The 20,153-nt window shown below is 35.9% G+C and overlaps 1 protein-coding gene across 1 annotated transcript in view; it reads left to right on the forward strand.

The window, feature by feature from the left end:
* The window catches only part of FAM13A (family with sequence similarity 13 member A), a 109,734-nt gene that overhangs the window by 41,026 nt on the left and 48,555 nt on the right, over positions 1-20,153 (forward strand). The window contains exon 4 of the mRNA XM_023725108.1: positions 6,100-6,286. Coding sequence (XP_023580876.1) covers positions 6,100-6,286 — 187 coding nt within the window. The remainder of the gene's footprint in view (positions 1-6,099; positions 6,287-20,153) is intronic.

Here is a 20,153-nt window from a genome sequence, read left to right on the forward strand (position 1 = left end):
CAGATCCACTATTTTGCCTGTTTCAATTTTGACCGTAGGTCAGTTATCTTTTCTTCCAACCCGTTCTCCCCCTGCCTTAATTCAGGGTGCTCTCATCCTTTTACTCATCTTTCTGGATCCATGACCCTTATTCCAATCTTGTTTCTTTCTAGATCTATTCTTTTCCTTCTGCTCACTTCCTTGCTTTTAATACTTTTCTAGCAGGCTGATTATTCCAGTGTTCCCACTTTGGTCTCAGATCCCTCTCTTAACCCCTCCCTTTCAATGACTTCAAAAGCCCCCATGAATGTCCTCTCCAGTATGTCCTGAGGAGATTATCATAGATTTTAAGAAGGTTGAGAATCATTATTATAGCCTATAGTAGATATTTATGTTTTTCTTCATATATGCTTGTAGTGTCATGAAATACTTCATATGGCCCTTCTAGCCATTATCTTTGTAACTCACACACAGTGATTGAGTGGGACAATCCAAATAAGGTATATGGAACCTGTGATGATTGGGGTTATGTGTCAACTTGACTAGGCCATGATTCCCAGTATTGTGTGGTTGTCTTCCATTTTATGTGTTGTGGATCCTGACCTCTACATGTTGATAAGGCAAGATTGGTTTTATGGTATTATGGTGTGTCTTGAGTAGAAGCCTTGCTAAACAGCATGACTCAAGTCCCACCCTTACTCAAGTTACACCCTTCCTTGGGTTGTGGCCTGCATCTAAGATATGTATGTGTGTCCTGGTGGGACTCTCTTTCTAAATCTGGATCCCATGTCAGATTCCTGATCAGTTGACCTCTGGTTCTTGGGACTTGAGTCAGAGGACTGCTGTCTGACCTGCCAATTCTGGGATTCACCAGCCTCTGTCATCTGACCTGATTTGCCAGCTTCCTCAGCCTTGTGAGCCAGCAGCCTGTGGTCTGAACTGCCAGTTTGGGTTTGTCAGCCCCTGCAGCCACATAGGTTGCGAGAAGCCTACGCCTGACCCAAGGATTTGGGACTTGCCAGCCTTCACAACCACATGAGCCGTTTCCTTTATATGGTGCAGGAGTTCTGTGAGACGTTGCAGCGAATTATGAAACCCAAAGATGGGAGGGAGAGTGCTGAGGGGAGAGGGAGTAATTGTTGTTGGAGATGATGGAGTGGTACAGCAGTTTGGAAAAGTTGGACATTTGGGACATCTTTAGCCTCCACCTCATAGGAACCAGCTTTGTGCTGATCTTTATAAAAGAAATTATTTGTTTAATGCTTATACATAATTGATTCAGTTATCTAAGATTTTAGTCAGGCCTTGCTTAAAAAAAAAAAAGGAAAGGTTAAGCTAGAGTATGTTATAGTCTACTCAAAATTATTAGCTCCACAGAATGGTTGAAAAGTGTTTTGAAAACAGAAATCCATTTGTATTATCTAAAATTTTGCCTCTAACAACTTAGAAATGCAACCAACTAAAAAATATCTTTGAAGTCAATGATGATCTTATTTCAAGGAGAGATTAAAGAGTCAGTAAAGTCTCTACTAAAGTCATCATGGTAATACAGAGCCTAGTTTAAGGCTATAAATATTTTGGTGCAAATAGTTTGTCTAAACAATCCTATGATTTTAGATATTCAAATTGAGGCACAGAGACATTAAATTTTCTGAAGTCATTTAGCTACTTAGCTGGATTCAAACTCAAGCAATCTGATTGCAGAGCCAGGTCTCCTAACCACTAACAGACCCTGCACTCAAAGAACCAAGTCAAGTCGTAGCAGGAGAAACAGACCAATCAACATTACTTAGAAGTACAGCAGTCCCCACTAACAGGGCAATGTGAAACCATAAAAATGACGGTGCAAGCCAAAACCATGCAGAGTGGTCTTAATCAGCAGGAAAAGTTACAATTGTTCCACAGCCCTTAAAAATTTTTGTTTAAAAATTCTTGCTGTCATTTACAAATGCATAGGAAAATGAAAAAAAGTAAAATTATTTATTTCATATACTGTAATTTAAAACATTGGAAACATTGAGAATTAAAGTGTTTTATTTCTTTGTAAAAAACATAATAGTTTGAACAGTGTTTTCCTTCATTTCATTCTTTAACTTATGATATGGAATGAGCATCTTTTCTGTGCCTTGGCAAACTGTCATACTCCTTTCTAAGTATGATCAGCTACCAACCTTGTATCTTTTGTACTTTCAACATTGTGAAATATCTCTGAGAGTTTTTTTAATGTGAATTTTTTTGCCAGGATACTTCCTCTGGGACCTCTTAATCCATTTCACCACAATCGCTTTCCTCACTTAGGCCAGTAAGTTCACCTTCACTGAGTTCCTCTGACTGTATCTAGAGTCACTTGAATAGTAGCTGTGTCAACATTCCCACAGTCAGCTTTTTCTTCCGTATCTCCATTTACATTAAATTTGAATTTCACTTCCAGAATTACAGCTTTTTGCTTCTTTGCTGCACTTTCATGTTTGTTGACTAATTCCTTCTTCTGATTATTCATTTTTGAAAAATACCATGTGACTTTATCACTGGAAGACAAAGAGGTAACACAAGTACACACTTTGCTGTCTATGCATATACAGAATAGCAGAGGGGCAGTAACCGATCACTGACAGACTTGAAAGGAGTGACATGATTGGTCACTGATCATGATGCACATCTTTTATTCATGTACTGATTTGTGTACTGAAGAGCTAACAGTAAAGCCTGTTCTTTATGCAGTTACTCACAGTTAACATAGAGTGATGGTTGCAATTCGAACCATGGTGTTGGGGGATTGGTGTTATTTTAGTAACCCATGGTAACTGAAATCTGTGCATATCAGAACTGTGCAAAGCAAGCACTGCCTCTATATGCAAGATAAAAGGTAGCATAGAGGAAGCAGTGTTTAACACCCAGGGGAGGGAGGCACTATCAAGGGTTCTTTGAGGAATCGATGTCTAAGATGGGTTTCAAATAATGAAATAGTATTTTACCAAGCAGAGAGATGAGGAGGATTGTTGCAGGTAGAGAGGCTAGTATATACAAGCCCATGGCCGTTGAGTTGATTCCAACTCATAGCAACCCTATAGGACAGGTCAGAACTGCCACTTAGGGTTTCCAAGGAGCGGCTGGTGTATTTAAACTGCCGACCTTTTGGTTAGCAGCCGGCCAAGCTCTTAACTACTGTGCCACCAGGGCTCTAGCATATACGAAGTCATGGTTGAATCATTTGTAAAAGCAACATTTTTTTTTAGACAATCAAGTAACTTGTATTTTGGACTGGGTATTATGTGTAATAGGAAACCCTGGTGGCATAGTGGTTAAGCGCTATGGCTGCTAACCAAAAAGTCGGCAGTTCGAATCCACCAGGCACTCCTTGGAAACCCTATGGGCAGTTCTGCTCTGTCCTGTAGGGTCACTATGACTATGAGCCGGATCGACTCGACAGCAGTGGGTTTGTTTTTTTTGTTTTTATTTTTTTTGGTGTTATGTATACTAATGACATTGTAGCTAAATAAGAAAATGCCCATATTTTTCGAGATGTATTTTGACATGGGATAAAATGACATGATGGCTGGGATTTGCTTTAAAATATTTAAGAAAACAAAAGAAAAGAAGAAAAAAGGAAACTCTGAAACTAGAAAGCCAGAAAGTTGATGATTATTAAAGCAGATGATAGGTACATAAATACTCTATTTTGTTTGTCTGAAATTTTTCATAATAGCATGTTTTCTAAAAAAATGAAAAGAAGAAATTAAAAGAATAAACTGGAAGGATGAAGCAAACATGGGAAACATTTGATAATTATTGAATCCTGTTGATTACATTGTAATAGTCTCTCCACTTTTATATGTTTGAAATTTATCATAATTGTTTTTCAATAGCAACGCATCATTTAAGTGAAAATGGTTTCAGTCTTCCAAAAGATAATGAAGTGGAAAATTATGTTTATGCAACAAAGAAATTTTTTCTTTTTATATTAATGTTACATTAAGTTCCTACTGCAAAGTAAAAAAAGAAAAGCAAGCTGTCTTAAGGGATAAAAAATAGTATTGCTACAACATTAAGTGTTTAGGTAGGGGTGAAGAGGAAACCCTGAAAAAAAAAAACTAAAAATGAAATCTTGATAATTGAAATGAGAAGCCACAGAAATCTAAGTTCAGTTCAAATCTAAGGTATGTCAGACATGATTGAAACCTGTCAAGATGTGGCAGGAAGGACTTGTGAACAGGTGCTCCACAAGCACATAGGTACTAGAGCTGACACACATTGACATGCACTAAAGCAAAGACTTACCTTTGGGGAGAAGAGATTTTCACAGGAGACAGCTGCATGATAAGATTTCTATGTGTTTTTTTTTTGGTAAGGTTTATTCCAGTTGTTCATTCACTACTCAAAGAGATTAGAAAATGAACTTTGTCTTAAGTTTTTAAAATAATTTTTAGCTTTCAAATACAAAAGCCCCTTTATTAAAAAAATTTATAATTGGACAGATGGCCTAGGTGTTAGGGGAAATACGAAGAGAGATAAGAAAACAAAATATATGTAGTAAAGCAAATAATTTTGAGTTTGAGACTGAGTTCATCCAGCCTTCCACAGATGGCACTGCTCTCAGTGGGTGGAGGCGAGAGATTTAAGAGTGTTTGCATGAGTATATATCCTTGCATGTTAGTTTCTATTAGCTTTTCCTCATGTCTTTGATTATTTCACACTTTGGGTATTTCTTTAAAACGTTGCATAAACCTTGTACGTAATTTCACTAAACCTATGTATATTTTACCTTGAAAGTTGTAGAATATAAGACTAAATTAAATATAGACTGTTAAAAATTACCAAAGATATCATAACTTTGAATATATTATGATAATATTTATTTCATAATTTTGTCTCCATTATAGCCTAAGAGGCTGTGAATTTAGATTGCAGAATAAGTAACTTTATCCTTGATTTTTTATATGGTTGAGCTGATGGTAAAATACAGTCATCTTTTTTTACTTTTTAGAGCTCGTTTATTTCAAGATGCAGCTTTAGATGTCTGGGGAGGTGCGTTAACTCAGTCACAACATGAGGGAAAGTCAAACCTCATCTGTACCTTACCAAGTCATGGTAATTTGGACAGGGGCTGCACTGACAGATTAATTTGTTCCATGTTATAGTAAAAACAAGTTTGCTAAAAGGACTAGTATTTTATGATCCCACTTACATGAAATATCTAGAATAGGCAAATGTATAGAGACTAAAGTGTATTAGTAGTTGCCAGGGGCAGAAGGGAGGGGGAAAGAGGGAGTTATTGCTCAGGGGACACCGACCTCCTGTTAAAGGTGATGGAAAAATTTGGAAACGGTTAATGGTGATGGTTACACAACATGATGAACATAATTAATGTCACTGAATTGTACATGTAAAAAATGTTGAAATGGCAGATGTTTTGTTACATACATATTTACCACTATTGCATTGCCATCAGATGAATAAAATTGTATGATGAACACATTCATATTTATTTCTAAAACTAAGTCATGAAGGACCACTATATTATAAGCTTACATTCTGGTACTTTTTGTACTGGAAATTAACATATTACAGTTAAAATTCTATAGTTGTAGTCTGTAGTTTTTGTTAACTTATACTATTTCGATCAAGATTATCTGATTCAGTGAGATTTAAATATATTTAATCCATTTCTCCTGTGCTAAAATGCTTTCATCATTTGGGAAAATCAATTTGTCCCATTCTAGAAAAGATATCGTATTCCTTTTTCACATTTTTTCCATACATTATATTAATTTATAAGATTAAAAACAATCTGCTGTGAATAATGGGAAATTTTTGTGTAAAGTTGCACTTGTCTCCCTATTTGAATACAAATTGCTTTTGATACAAATATAAAAGCTGTTCATTGGTGGAAACATAACCCTTGCCAGTTTGCCTCTAGGAATAATTTCTCTTTTAATGTGGTTTATTTGGCATCAAGTGGTCTCAGGAGTGGTCCTCGACTCAGACTTTGATCAAAGACGCAACCTGGAATTTCTTGGCACTCTTCTGACTTCTTATATGATGTGTGGCAGTGTTATTAAATGTCCCTTTTACCTTTTAAAATAAAATTAAGTAGGTTTTTTTTTTTTTTTCCTATTTAAGGGGACTTGTCAACAAAGAAAATATTCCTTCTAAATTCAGCGACCTTGATGACTGTATTTTGAATGCTCAAGAAGTCGAAAAAGTACACGAAAATTGTTCTGGTTATGGTGGTGAAAGGAGCAAACCTAAACGTCAGAAATCCAGTACCAAGCTTTCTGAGCTCAGTGAAAATCAAGATGGTCTTGTGGTAAGTGACTATTTGTATAAAATTAGTTACGGAATATCATATCTCTTTTCCTTACTTTGCAAAAAAATCAAAAAATAATTTCAGAGTCTTGAGTTTCACAGAATTATAAGACTTTAGAGCTACTAAGTATACATACTTTGTATTTTTTGTAGTAAATATCAAAATAGAGACTGAGAAATAGTCTGTACTGCTGGAGGAACCAGAGATAGCACACACTGATTCCCATGTTTTCTAAATTGCTTTGATTTTTATCTCATGCTTTCAGGCATTTTAAAATTTTATTTTGGAATAAAATTTTTAGTAAAGTGTTTTTTTATATTTTCCCCCATTCTGTTTGTTCTTGTCTCTATGACTATATAAAAAAAAAAAAAACACAAAAAAAACACATTTTAGTGAATGAATTTAAAGTGAGGTGAAAGAAAAATATATAGGGAAAGATGATCAGCAATCAAGCTCTTTGTGTTCAGAAATTCGGTTTCAAATCTTCAGTCTTCACTCCAAAAAGTATTTTCTTCCAAATTAATTAGAAACAAAAAAGAAATTAATATCCTGCACAGTTGCCTCAGGCCTGAATCATGGGTCATTAATTTGGTATGTAATTTTTTGGAAGCTCTTTTAGTCAATAACTAAAGATTTTTCAGTATAAGTATTAATAAACATCATCCACTTTTCTTGTGTGCTTCGGTTTCATTGAAAAATGTCACATGGTAACACAAGTATCTGTTTTCTAATTCTTTTTAGTTTTAAAAATTAATGAAAAATCACTAAAGAGAAATTTTATAATATAACATGAAGTAGAATCTCTAATAAAAATAGTCAGTATCCGTTCTTACTGATCGGTGTGTGAATCCTCTGATCTACTTTACCTCTGACAGTTTTTTTAACCCCAGGCTAGGTTTTCCATACATTTAACAAAATTTACAGGCCATCTATTTTCATTGTCAGTTTCTGTGTCTGCTCAAGGACAACCCCTGATTTTGCCCTAAATAAAATATACTTAAATGCAAATCCAGAGGAAAACATGTTTATGTGATTTTCCCACTAAAATATGGTGATACTTTGCTTCTAGAAGTAAACTGATCAGCTGGAACTGACAGAAATAATCCTCATACCCATAACTGATACAGTTCACAAAATAAAAAATTTAAGCTTTGGACCCATTAACCTATTGCTGTTGAGTTCATTCCAACTCATAGTGACAGAGTAGAACTGCCCCATAGGGTTTCCAAGGCTGTAATCTTTACAGTAGCAAACTGCCTTATCTTTCTCCCATGGAGCAGCTGGTGGGTTTGAACCACCAACCTTTTGGTTAGCAGCCAAGTGCTTAACCACTGTGCCTTCAGGGCTCCTTGGAACCATTACATATGAACTATTTTTTGTTAAACATTGATTACTTAATATTTCTTATTGGGAAAGTAAATTTTTGGTAAAATAAATGATGCTAATTTCATTAGCTCTTTATGTGGCCTGTGATTTGCTTATCTGCAGTAGACACAGTGACTAGCAGTCTGAGACATTACTTTATAGCTTGAAAAGAATATATTTCTCAGTTCAAATCCCTTTCTATATGAACTTAACAAATCTATTTTTTTTTCCACCAGGAATAGTATCTTAACTAGGTAGTAATAGTTAACAGGAGTCTCTGGGTAATGCGAACAGTTAATGTGCTCATCTGCTAAACTGAAAGGTTTGAGGTTCAGGTCCACCCAGAGGTGCCTCCAAATCCGTTGAAAAGCCCTGTGGAGCACAGTTCTGCTCTGACACACATAAGGTCACCATGAGTCACAGTCAATGCAATAGCAACTGGTTTAATAGTTAATAGCAGTGGAAAAGTACATTTATTCCTTAGAATATGTGTTTTAATGATAAAATTATAGTCTTGTTTAAAAACAATTGGATGAGAGATCCTAATTCTACTTTGTTCTTTTTTTATGTGAAAGTATTTACCCCACCTTAATCACCAGTTTCCAAATTCCAGCATTGCACGTGTTACATGTTAACACAAGTGAGCTAACTGGACCATGTCTTTGTTGCAATGAATAATTTAAAAGCCTACCAACACAATTTAGAAGAAAAACTTCCTCATCTGTAAAGTGAGGGTGTTCTCTAAGATCTTTTTTAACTCTCATATTCCATAAATTTTTAAATCTAATCTTCACAAGGTAACCACAAAGAAAAGAGCTGGGGAATATAACAGTGACTAGTTTTTAGATTACACCCTGAAAGTGAAGTTGTTCATCTTCACTTATTTTTAACTTCCCATTTATTTTTAACCTTCTAATTTTATTTTCCCCAAATCTCTTCCAAACCCTTGCCCTACCCCATTTCAAGTTCTTTACACCCTGACCAAACATTTCTTTTTAGAGCTGAAAAAAAAAGAAGAAGAAGAAAACTTGTACATAATTATGTGTCTTCTATGTGTCAGGAAATATTTTAGGTCATGGGGATGCAGCAGTGAGAAAAACAGGCAAAAATCCCTGCCCTCGTGGAACTTACATTCTAGTAAGGGAGATAGACAATAAACAAAATAAGTAAAACAAATTATGTAAGATAGTGATAAATACTAGGAAGAAACGTAAAGCAGGGACTAGGGAAATAGGGTCACTATGAGTCAGAATCGACTTGACAGTAATGGGTTCTTTTTTGGTTTCGGGATAGTAATTGTGAGGCGATGCAGTTTTAAATAGGGTGGTCATAGAAGACTTCACTGTGAATTTGGCATTTGAGTGTATAGACCTAGAGTAAGTGAGGGAGTGGGCCACACAGAGAGAATAGCAAGTGCAAAGGCCTGAGGCAAATGTTAATCTGGAATGAATGTTTCAGGGAACCACAGTGACAGGAATGTGGTTGATAGAGAGTGAGCAAAGCAAAAGAGGTAATAGAGAAGAGGAAGGCAGGTGAAGTAGGCCTTTTAGATCATTTAAGGACTCTAGCTTTTACTCTGGGTTACATGGAAAGTCATCAGAGGGTTTTAGGTAGAGCAGTAACATGATCTGACTTACTTAAATTCAGTTCGACTACTGTGTTGAAAATAGTAAGTAGGCAAGGGCAGAAGCAGGCAGACAGTTAAAAAGCGATTGAGATAATATCAGTATGAGATGATGGTGGTTTGAACTATGGTGATATCAGAGCCAGCACATACTGCCTGGCAGGCTGTAGACTGCTCCTCCGTGGGGCACTGTTTACATCAACAAAAATGCAAATGGTTCCTCCTGAAGTTGTGCATTGCAGTGGTCATGAGGTAGGGGGAAATGGATGGATTCTGGATATATTTTGAATGTAGGATTGACAGAATTAGCTGAAAGATTAGGTGTGGGGTATGAAAGTAATAGAGGAGTCAAAGATGACACCAAGGTTTTTGGCCTGAACAACTAGAACATTGATGTTGCCAATTTACTGAAGTGGGGAAGACAGAGAGGAGAAGTTTTAGGAGTAATATCATGAGTTCAGTATTGGACATGTTGAGACTGAGCAGCCCAGTAGACATCTAAGATGTCAGGGAAACTATTGGATTTCTAGTTCAAGAGATTAGGGAAGATGTTCAGTCTGGAGATGCAAATGTGGGAAGTCATCAACACATAGATGATATTTAAAGCCATGACACTGGGTGAGATAACCTGGGGAGCGAGTGTGGATAGAAAAGAGAAGTGATCCAAGGACTGGGTCCTGAGGCACAGCAACATTTAGAGGATGGGGAGATGAAAAGCTACCAGCAGAAGAGACTAGAAAGGAGCAGCCAGAAAAGTAGAAGAAAAGGAAAGTAAGTTTAGTGTCTAGGAAGCTTAAGTGAACCACATACCTCAGCAAGGAGGGTCAGATGATAGATCAAGTAGAAGAATGGGAGTTGGACCATTGGATCAAGGTGAAGGTCACTAGTGACCTTAATAAGTTCAGCTTTATTGGAGAGATGGGAGCAAAAGCCATTCTCAAGAGAAAATGGGAAGAAAGTAACTGAAGACAGTAATAATTTTGTACTGATCTTACTAGCCCAACACACGTCCAGAGAGGAGAATATGATGTAGACCTAAAAACACATCTTACAGATTTGGTAACTCTAAAGTGGAACTGTCTGGGTACTTTCCCCTTTGTCCTTTCACAGATATGACTATCAGAGACCAAGAGACTACAGATAATTCAAAGCTCAGAAATTAGTGGTTGCCAAGTACCAATCAGAGCATTAGACTGCTCTTTTTTATCTCTAATGATTGCCGTGTTCCCAAACTTTCTCTTGCTCCCTAAACTCCTAGCTCATGCCTGTGTCTGTCTCAGAAGAAAACCTTATCCCCTGCTTTCTTTTGATGAGTTAGGACAGCCAGCCTGTGTTTCAACAACTTTCCTCACCCCTGCTTCAAAATTTCTCTAGAACCACCCATTTTGTTTTCTCACCTGCTCAGACAATAAAGTGATTTCCTAAATTCTAAGGTTAACCTCTAAGGTTAAGAAGGATCCTTGCAAATTCTGTTTTCTACATCCATCTGCCCACCCCATCCCATACATTTTGTTGTTATTGTTGTTAGGTGCCATCGAGTTAGTTCTAACTCATAGCAGCCGTATGTACAACAGAACAGAATGCTGTCTGATCTTGCCGCATCCTCACAGTTGTTGCTATGTTTGAGCCCATTGTTGCAGCCACTGTGTCAGTCCATTTTGTAGAGGATCCACCTTTTTTTGCTGACCCTGTACATCTCATACATACATACAAACACATATACATACATACTCACTCACACACACATTTGTAATTACTTCTTCTTCATTGGTCCATTTCTATTGGCCTAGAAAAAGTCTCTTTATTTCTAAAAACTTTCTAGGGCACAACTTAGCATTTTGAATCAAAAGCCGTAACTCACTCATGTATTTTATCCAGTAATCCTACTTTTGCCACTCTGTTTTTAGGATATAATCTTAAATATGGAAAAGACTGTATGTACTAATTTGTTCATTAAAATGCTGTGTATAATCATGGAGAATTAGAAGCAACTTAATGTTCAAAAGTAGGATACCAGATAAGTAACATTTGTATGTCAATTCAATAAAATACTGTGCAACAATTAAAAATTATGGCTATGAAGACTATGTAATAAAATGGAGAATATTCCACAAGTATTATTTTAAGTGCTTTGCATCTATTATCAGTTTTAATCCTCCTAGTAGTCCATAGGATGGATGTTATTATTATCTCCATTCTAAACATGAGGTACTGGGAGATGAAACAACTTGCCAAAGGTCGTACGTACTATGTCTGGCTTTAGAGTCTACACCCTTAAACACTACACTATACTATCTCTCAACATTAAAGGTAGGTTATAAAACAATATCTACAGTGCATCTACATACATGTATATATATATGTACACATACCTGTGTATATGTATTTATATTTATATATGTATGTGTATATATAGTTACGGAAATCTTGAGTGGTTCAAATGGTTAATGTGCTTGGCTGCTAACTGAAAGGTTAGAGGTTCAAGGCCACCCAGAGTCACCTTGGAAGAAAGGCTTGGTGATCTACTTCAAGAAATCAGCCATTGAAAACCCTGTGGAGCACAGTTCTACTCTGACATACATGGGGTCACCATGGGTTGGAGTCGACTCAATAGCAACTGGTTTTTGGGTTTTTTTAAATATTTAGTTATGTATGTATATTTATTTATGTGTGTACTTGTATATATATATATACATATACATATATGAAATAATTACTCCTAGGAAAAAAGATTGAAAGCAAATATACCTAAAAGTATTTTATGGTTGTATTATGGTGGTAGTGGTAGTATTAGATGCAATTGTTACTCTTTTCTCTTTTTTCCTAAATTTTCCCTATGTAATTATGCTTATTATATAATAATAATTAAATTTAATATATAAGAAAACTTTATTGTAACAAAAATGTAATTTAGTAGCTCTCTTATTTATAAACAACCAACATTTAATACCAGTATATCCACTAAAATCTCAGGCATGGTTCAAAGAGACAGCATAAGTCTTGCAATCAGACAGACCTGAGTTTTAGTTCCAACTTTATCACTTAATAACTATAGCAAGTAGACATGTTACTTAGCCTCAGTTACTTTATAAAATGGGGATATTAATATCTTAGTGCATTTTTATGATTTTTCAATGCATCTAAATGTTACGTTTCATAATAGGTAATATTGAACATAATGTCTAGCACAAAATAGAAATTCAGTATTTAAGTTTCTTTCTGCTGCCTCCACTCTGACGTCTAATTTCTTTCCTTCATTTTACCATCAAACGTTTTGAACAGTCTGAACATGTTAGCTTCAGTTCTTCTTTTCACACTTTTTCTTCAACCCCTGAAGTCCAGTTTCTATCTCACTTCTCTGCACTTTTTCCAGGTTATTATTGGCCTTTTAAGATCCCTGTGTGATGACATCTGCTTAGTCCTTGGCCTCAAGTCCTCATGGTGGTTGATACTTTCTCAAAACTCTCTGTCCCTTTTCCTCTATGTTCTCTGTGTTGACTTCTCCTTGTTCTGTTACTTTCTCTTTCTTCTTCCCTGTATCCTTCACTGGCTAATCTTCCACAAATCATGTGTGGATGTAAATATTACACAGATTTTTGTCTCATGTCTCTTTTCCATCAGCATTTTATTTGAAAGCTTTTCTACTTCTGCGGTTTCAAATGTCACCTCACTACAAATGATTTCCAAGTCAACATTTGATTAGAGCTTTCTGCAAATTTACCTTAGATAGTTCTTCAGAGTTAACATGTTAAAACCAAACTCATCATCTTTTCCTCCTCGATTTCTTTTTCACCCCAGATCCCCATCTGCTTTAATCACTCAGTTACCTTCTTAGTCATTTCCTAAGTGATTTCCTTACCCCCACTCCTTTCTTCCAACTTTTCAGTCATTTGTCAAATTTAGTTGGCTCTGTCTAAAAAATATGTGTGTCCTTTTCCCTTTAAATTGCCATCACATAGCCGAGGCCCATTTGTAACTAGCCTAGAATAGCAAAACAGCTACCCAGTGTGTCTCCATGCCTCAACTCTCTGCCCTCTCCAGATCATCTTATCTGCTGCTGAAAAACAGTCATCTACTTACTGCAGCAATTTTCAACCTTTGTTTTCAGTGCAATGCATCTGAGCAGGAACTTCTATCAAAAACTACATGACAGTGACTCTCTGACTAGTGTCAAATATAATGTGAAAAAACATAACATTGTGAGTCACTTACTTAGAATTACTCATTCCTTCAATCATACAGCAATTAACTGTATGACTGGTACTATTTTAGGTGTTAAGGATACAATGGTGATCAAAACAGACACTCTTTCTTCCTCAAATTTATATTCTCATAGGATGAGATAGATAAGAAACAAGTAAACATAGAGTCAGATGGCAGTACATTCTCTGGAGAAAAATAAAGCAGGGTAAAGAGGCTAGGAAGAGGTGAGAAAATAGAATTGAACTGTACACAGGATAATCAAGACAGGCCTCAGAGAATGATATTTGCAGAGACCTGAAGGAGGTGAGGGAGTGAGCCATCAGGGTATCTGGGGAAAGAATAGCCAGGCAGAGGGAGCAGCAGGGAGGTCACTGCGGCTGGAATAGAGTTGAGAAAGGAAAGTTGTAGAAGAAGTCAGAGATATGGCAGGGGTCCTGATTCTTTTTGACTTTGTGGCCATTTTTAGAACTTGGTCATTTACCCTGAGTGAGATGAGGAGCAATGCATTAGAAGATTGAGAGGGGAAGAGAAACATTTTTTGATATACCTTTTGAAAGGATTGCTCTGGCAACTATGTTGAGAATAACCTGGGGCAATGAGGGATGGACAAGGATTGAAGCAAAATAATTGACATAATCTAGGCAAGAGATGATATTGATTTAGACCAGGGTGATAGCAGTGGGGGTGGTAAGAACTAGTCAAACTGTCGATATATTTTGAATTAAAACCAAGAGGATTTTCTAATGGATTGGATATGGAGTGTGAAGAAAGAGGGAGTGCAGGATGACTCCAAGACTTTCCGAGTAGCTATAAGGATGGAGTTGTCATTTACTAAGATGGGGAAAGCCAAGAGAGGAGTCAGTTGGGGTGGGGGGGCAAAAGTTCTGTTTGGACACATTAAGCTTGAGATGTTTATTAGATATCCAAGTATAGAAGTTAGGTAAGCAGTTAGGTATATGAATCTGGCATTCAAGGGAGAGGTGAAATAAGTTGGGAAGTCATTGCACACCATTGGTGTTTAAAGCCTTGAGACGGACACCTAGGGAACAGGTGTAGAGGGCAAAAAGAAGGGATTCAAAGGCTGAGCCCTGGGACAGACCAACATTTAGACAATAGGCAAAGGAGACTAAGAGGAGCAGCTAGCAGTTTTGGTGGCAATATGGGGGCAAGGGTCTTATTAGATTTAAGTCAGGAGAGAGTCAAAAGAGCAAAATTAGACTAGTGGGTGAGTAATAATTTCTCATATATCTAGATAACGTATAGCTCATGTATCTATCTCATATATGTACCTTGACAAGAGCTATTTTGGTGGAAAGAGGGAGGCAAAAGCCTGATTAGATGGGTTCAAGAGAGAGTAGGAGGAAATGAATTGGGTACTGCAAGTATGGAAAGTCTTTGCATAGGTTGTGCTCTAAAGATGTGAAGAGAAATAAGGCAGCAGCTAGAGAGAACATGAGATTAAGAGATGGTTTCTTAAAGATAGGTGATACTAGAGAATTACAGATGGGGAAATGATGATGCAAGAGAGAGGGATCCATTCCAAGAGCAATGTCTTGAGTGATAGGGGATGGGACCTAGCAGACAGGTGGAGGGATTTGATTGTAAATTATTTTGATCTCAAGACCATCTCATCAGAAACTTAAGCAGTTTCCCCTTTGCATGACATCTAAGGTTCATCCTTGTGTTATAACTACAACCTGCCTTTTACCTAAGAAAAGTAAATACTCTTCCAACTTTCTTAATCAAGCTTACCATATGTATATGCACATCTAGGATTCCTCCCCTTTACATACTATTCAGTAAAGGAAAAATGCACCAGCAGTTTTGAATTATATGTTTTGTCGACTAATGTTTAATATTTCTCTTCAGTTAGACCCTATCATGAAAATGAAGGTAACAAGTTTAACAAGTTATAGCTAGAGCAGTAACAGACTATAAAAGTCATGATGGCACGGACTGATGTCTGTCTTGTTCACTATTCACTATTGTATCCCCAGTGCCCAACATAGTTCAGCACTCATTAAAAATGTGTTGAGAAAAAGAAAAGAAAAAAAAAGAATGAATGGCCACCATATTGTTTAGGGTACTTTGTGTGACAAAAAGACCCAAAACACAATGGCTTAAACACAACATAAGTTCTTTCTCATGTGACAATCTAAAGCAAGAATTCAGGGGTTGGGGAGAAGAGTAGAGGTCTTGATCCAAGCAGTTATTCAGGAACCCAGGCCAACTACATCTCTGCCATCTTCAGTAGGTAGCTTCCAGGGTATTCTGATAGTTTTCATCTCCATTCCAACTCACAGTAAGAGGAAATGAGCATCGAGGAAGTGGGGCATTTCATTGACCAGGCCTAAAAGCCACACACATCACTTCTCATGTTATTGTAGAGATGCTAGTCACATGGCCATATCTAATTGCAAGAGAGGCTGGGAGATGTATTATTTCTGGACATATAGCTATTTCATGACTATGGAAGAAAAGTAGAATGGGTTTGGGTGGATGGGTAGCAGGCTCTTCCATAGGCATTCTTTTATGGTACCAGTTGTTCTTTTTGAATATGGATTAGTTTATACAGTTTTAAACAATAACTGATATGTACAAATGGAAATTCAAATCTTTCATTAATCCTTTGTTAATGAGAATGTATCAAATATTCTCCTCCTCTTAGAGCTCAAGGTTAAAATAATGAACCTGTTTTGTCTAGCAGCAGTCCGTGCAGCCTTCAGATTGAGTTGTTTTGTGTATTGAAAGAAGGCATTTTTTTAGTATCCTCTATAAAAGCTTTGTCAACATTTTACTGTTTTAAAAGACAAATTTGTTTTTGCTGCAAGTGTTCTCAAGTGCTTCAGTAGTCAAACAGGTTTTGAGGCTAGCTTTCAGTGCCATAACACAAAATTAAAAAAATTGAAAATAAATTTCACAGTCTACAGTTAACTTTATCAAAGCTTTTGCTCCTTTAGAGTTGAGATTATTTTTATAATTGAGGATGGTGATTTTTAAAATTCAGTTACCTCAGACATTCAAAAATTGTCAAAATAAATTATATCATAGCAAATCTATTTTGAAAGGCACTGGTAAAGACTTATATGGGTCAGAATTTTGTAGATTATAAACCGGGCTTTATGAAGTAAAAAAAAATGTGTACAAGAAGCAGTTTCACTAAATTATACTTAAAATCATACTCTCTTTTCTATTAAGCAATCCACTAACTTTAAAAGATCCTAACATTAGAAGAGTAATTAAAATAGAAGTTAATGCAATAAAACATTTCTTTAAGAATTCTATTACTTCAGCCTGTAATAAATAAAAGCATTAATGAACCATTGTTTTACCACACCTGCAGAGTGTTTAGGACATAAAACATTTCAAAACCTTCTAAAGACATTGAGTCAGTATTTTTTCAGTGAAAAATACTGCACTTCTGAAAGTTCAGTAGAAAACTTCTCATACAGTGCAAGCATTCTATGTTTCAGCAGGTATTTTGACCTGTATTTTGACATTTACCCATTTCTCCATCTCAATGAAGGGGAATTACGGTCTTTTTCTTTAAATTCTCTCCTTAAACCCTAGGCAAAGGATGGGAATTAGAATTTACAAAACATTCAAATTTTATACACCTTCTCCTCACTTATTGACATGGGTAGGTTCCAAAGACCAGGTCTTTATGCAAAATTGGGATTATGTGAAAATGGAAGCTGATCATATCAGATCACAGAATGGAGAATGAGTACATCATTATATAACTACCAAATTACATCATTATCGTAGTTTTACGCAAATACCACACACCTTGTATGTTTGCTTGCCGACTGCTGTTTGCCCCCTCAAAGTATTTTCATAAGCACCACTGTGCTGATTTTTTTTTTTTTACATGTTGCTGTAAAAAAAAAATAGCACAGTGCGCTTACAAAAATACCTGACCCGGGGGAGGGAGGGAGTGGTTGGCAAACAAACATAGCAGGTGTATGTTATTTGCATAAAAATATGGCACATAGCTACCAAACCTCTGAGAATCATGGCCAAGCCAAGCTGACACATAACCTTAACCATCAAAATCAGTGATACTCTGGCCTCACACCTTAGCATTCATTACTTCCAGATGTACACCGTTAATGCGCCAGATAGTGAGATAGTATATCTTTTTACTGTTGTCGTAAATAACAAAATGTCAGATAATGAGATAGTCAATAAGTGAGGAGAAAGTGTATCCATAAAAATAGGTAGCTTTATTAGTGTACTCATAAGTCTTTACTGTCTTTCTTAGTTTTATTCAGTAAAACTGGGGTATTTTGCTAATTGTAACACATTCTTCAGCTCTTCCCTATTCCCAGAAGGTTATAGGTGCAACCCAACTACTTTAGCAAAGGGACACTATGTACTTGCATGCTGTTTTAATGAAACAAATCATGAATATTCAACAGTCTCAATGTGTGAAGAACAACGTGACAATTGGAATTATTTTAAAGCTTTAGAGAGGAATAGTGAACAATATTGAAAGTCACCCTTTATGAATAACATCTCTAAAAACCCGTAGTCTTGGAGAGTTCTAAAAATATAGATCAAACATTAAAAAAAAAGAAAAAGAATTTAAGAAATTAGTACTTATGTTTTAACCCTGAGATCAGCTAACCATTCTCACAAAGTTTTGCAAAGTTTTCCATTGTGTAATTTGACTTATTTCTATAATTCTGAAAACCTATATCAATTATAATTGGTTCTTCTGTTTAGAAAAAAAATCAATGGTCTAACATCTTTACTAAAGTATCTCTAAACTTATATAATACTGTTATGGTTTATTTTCTCTCCTCTCCCATTCTTTCTGAAGATTCCTTATCTTTAATCTGAAGATTTTTATTTCTTCTGAAATAGTCGTTTGCATATCATTTTACATATATCATTTCACTGTCATGGTTGTAAAACAATCTGAAAGTAGAAGATTGTGTTTACCCTAATAATAGTTTAAAAGAATTCATGTTTCAGAGCTTTAGGAAAACCTAATACTATTGCACTAGATCTTACACTAAAGATTTTGATAATCTGTTGAAAATCACCAATGGGAGCAAACAAGGAGTCTTTGTCATAGATATATCCCTCTTTTTAAGGAAGTTCACATCCAGGTAATAAGAGCAATTACACTTTGGTTTAATGGAAACCATTTCAGAGAGACTTCTTTTAACTCAAACTTCAGAAGTATAAAAATGTAAATATAACTGAATGTTGTCTTAATTTTTTTTTTTTTAATTTCATGGGGCCATTTTCTAAAATTGTCTAACTGTAAATTATCCAAGTGTGTAAGTCGATGCTTATTACTCAAATGAATTCATTATTCAAACTGTCTATCCAGTTTCTGGGACACCATCTGAATCACGGATAAATAGAAGTGAAATCTTTTCCTTGAAGATTTCGTAGCTTTAGAAATAATAACATCAACAACAGCTGATATTCATTAAATGTACCAACCATTATTCTAGTGCTTTACATGTATTATCTCATTTAACCCTAATGACAACCTTATGTTAAGTATTGTTGCTATTTCCATTTTCCAGATGAGGAACTTGAGGTTCAAGTAGGATCATACAGCTGGTAAATGATAAAGCTAGGATTTAAACCTAGGCTTCTGACTCCAGAGCCATCATCAGAACTATTGCATTATGCTGTTTCCCTTTTGTCTATATTCTTTGACAGAGCTCAGGGTTTCAAACTTTATCCTACACAAATTGGCCAAACCAACATAAACGGAAAATAATCCATTTATCTACCAAGCCAAAGATTAGTTTATACTCAAATTATATCTTTATTTTATGAAGATGCTTGTTTATGTTGATTTCATGGGATTATTGCAAAACTTAATCAGATTGACATGGTGGCTGCAACAATGGGCTCAAACATAGCAATGATTGTGATAATGGCACAGGATGGGACAGTGTTTCATTCTGTTACACATAGGGTCACTATGAGTCAGAGCTGACTCAACAGCACCTAACAACAACAATCAGATTTACTTTGTAAAGGGTTTTCTTTCTTTTTCATAATGGGAGATTACTGATATGTAAATGAACACATGTTGCCTCAATCCATGCACTATATTATTTTTTTTAATGATCCAGGTGGGTAGTTTATGCTTAATTTCCTTTTAATACAGTTAAGAGTCCTTGAGTTTAATGAAATTAAGGGCCACATTTTCCAAGACAGCTATGTTTTTGAGTTTGCTGACTTTAAATGTGCTCTTGTTTGCATACTTGTAATCTTCCTTCATAGTTATTGCTTACTTATTCTGTGCTCAGTCATGTGAATTGTATTTAAAAGGCACTGACTGTATTCACAGAGGCACTTATAAAAAATAGTCTTTAAAATATACCCCTGATAAGAATTGCGCCCACTGGGTCAGCCAGAAATACATACTCAGAGTAAGTGTCCTGTTTATATTTTTTCTATTTTAGCTAATGTAAAGATTAACATTAAATATCTCAGAAACCAAATGCTCTTCAGTTAACTCCATTTCTTTTTATGGATATTTTATAGCTTAAGCATAGACTATATATTACTCTAGATCGTACTGGCAATATATACTGAAAAGATGTTAAATGAGCAGCAGATGTTACAGGTTTCTGATTAGATTCAAGGTCAGATTCCTCAATTCTAGTTCTAATGCCATCCTGATTCTCTGAGAACCTG

Source organism: Trichechus manatus, unplaced genomic scaffold (genome assembly GCF_000243295.1).
Source record: "Trichechus manatus latirostris isolate Lorelei unplaced genomic scaffold, TriManLat1.0 scaffold00286, whole genome shotgun sequence".
In the NCBI taxonomy this organism is placed as follows: domain Eukaryota; kingdom Metazoa; phylum Chordata; class Mammalia; order Sirenia; family Trichechidae; genus Trichechus; species Trichechus manatus.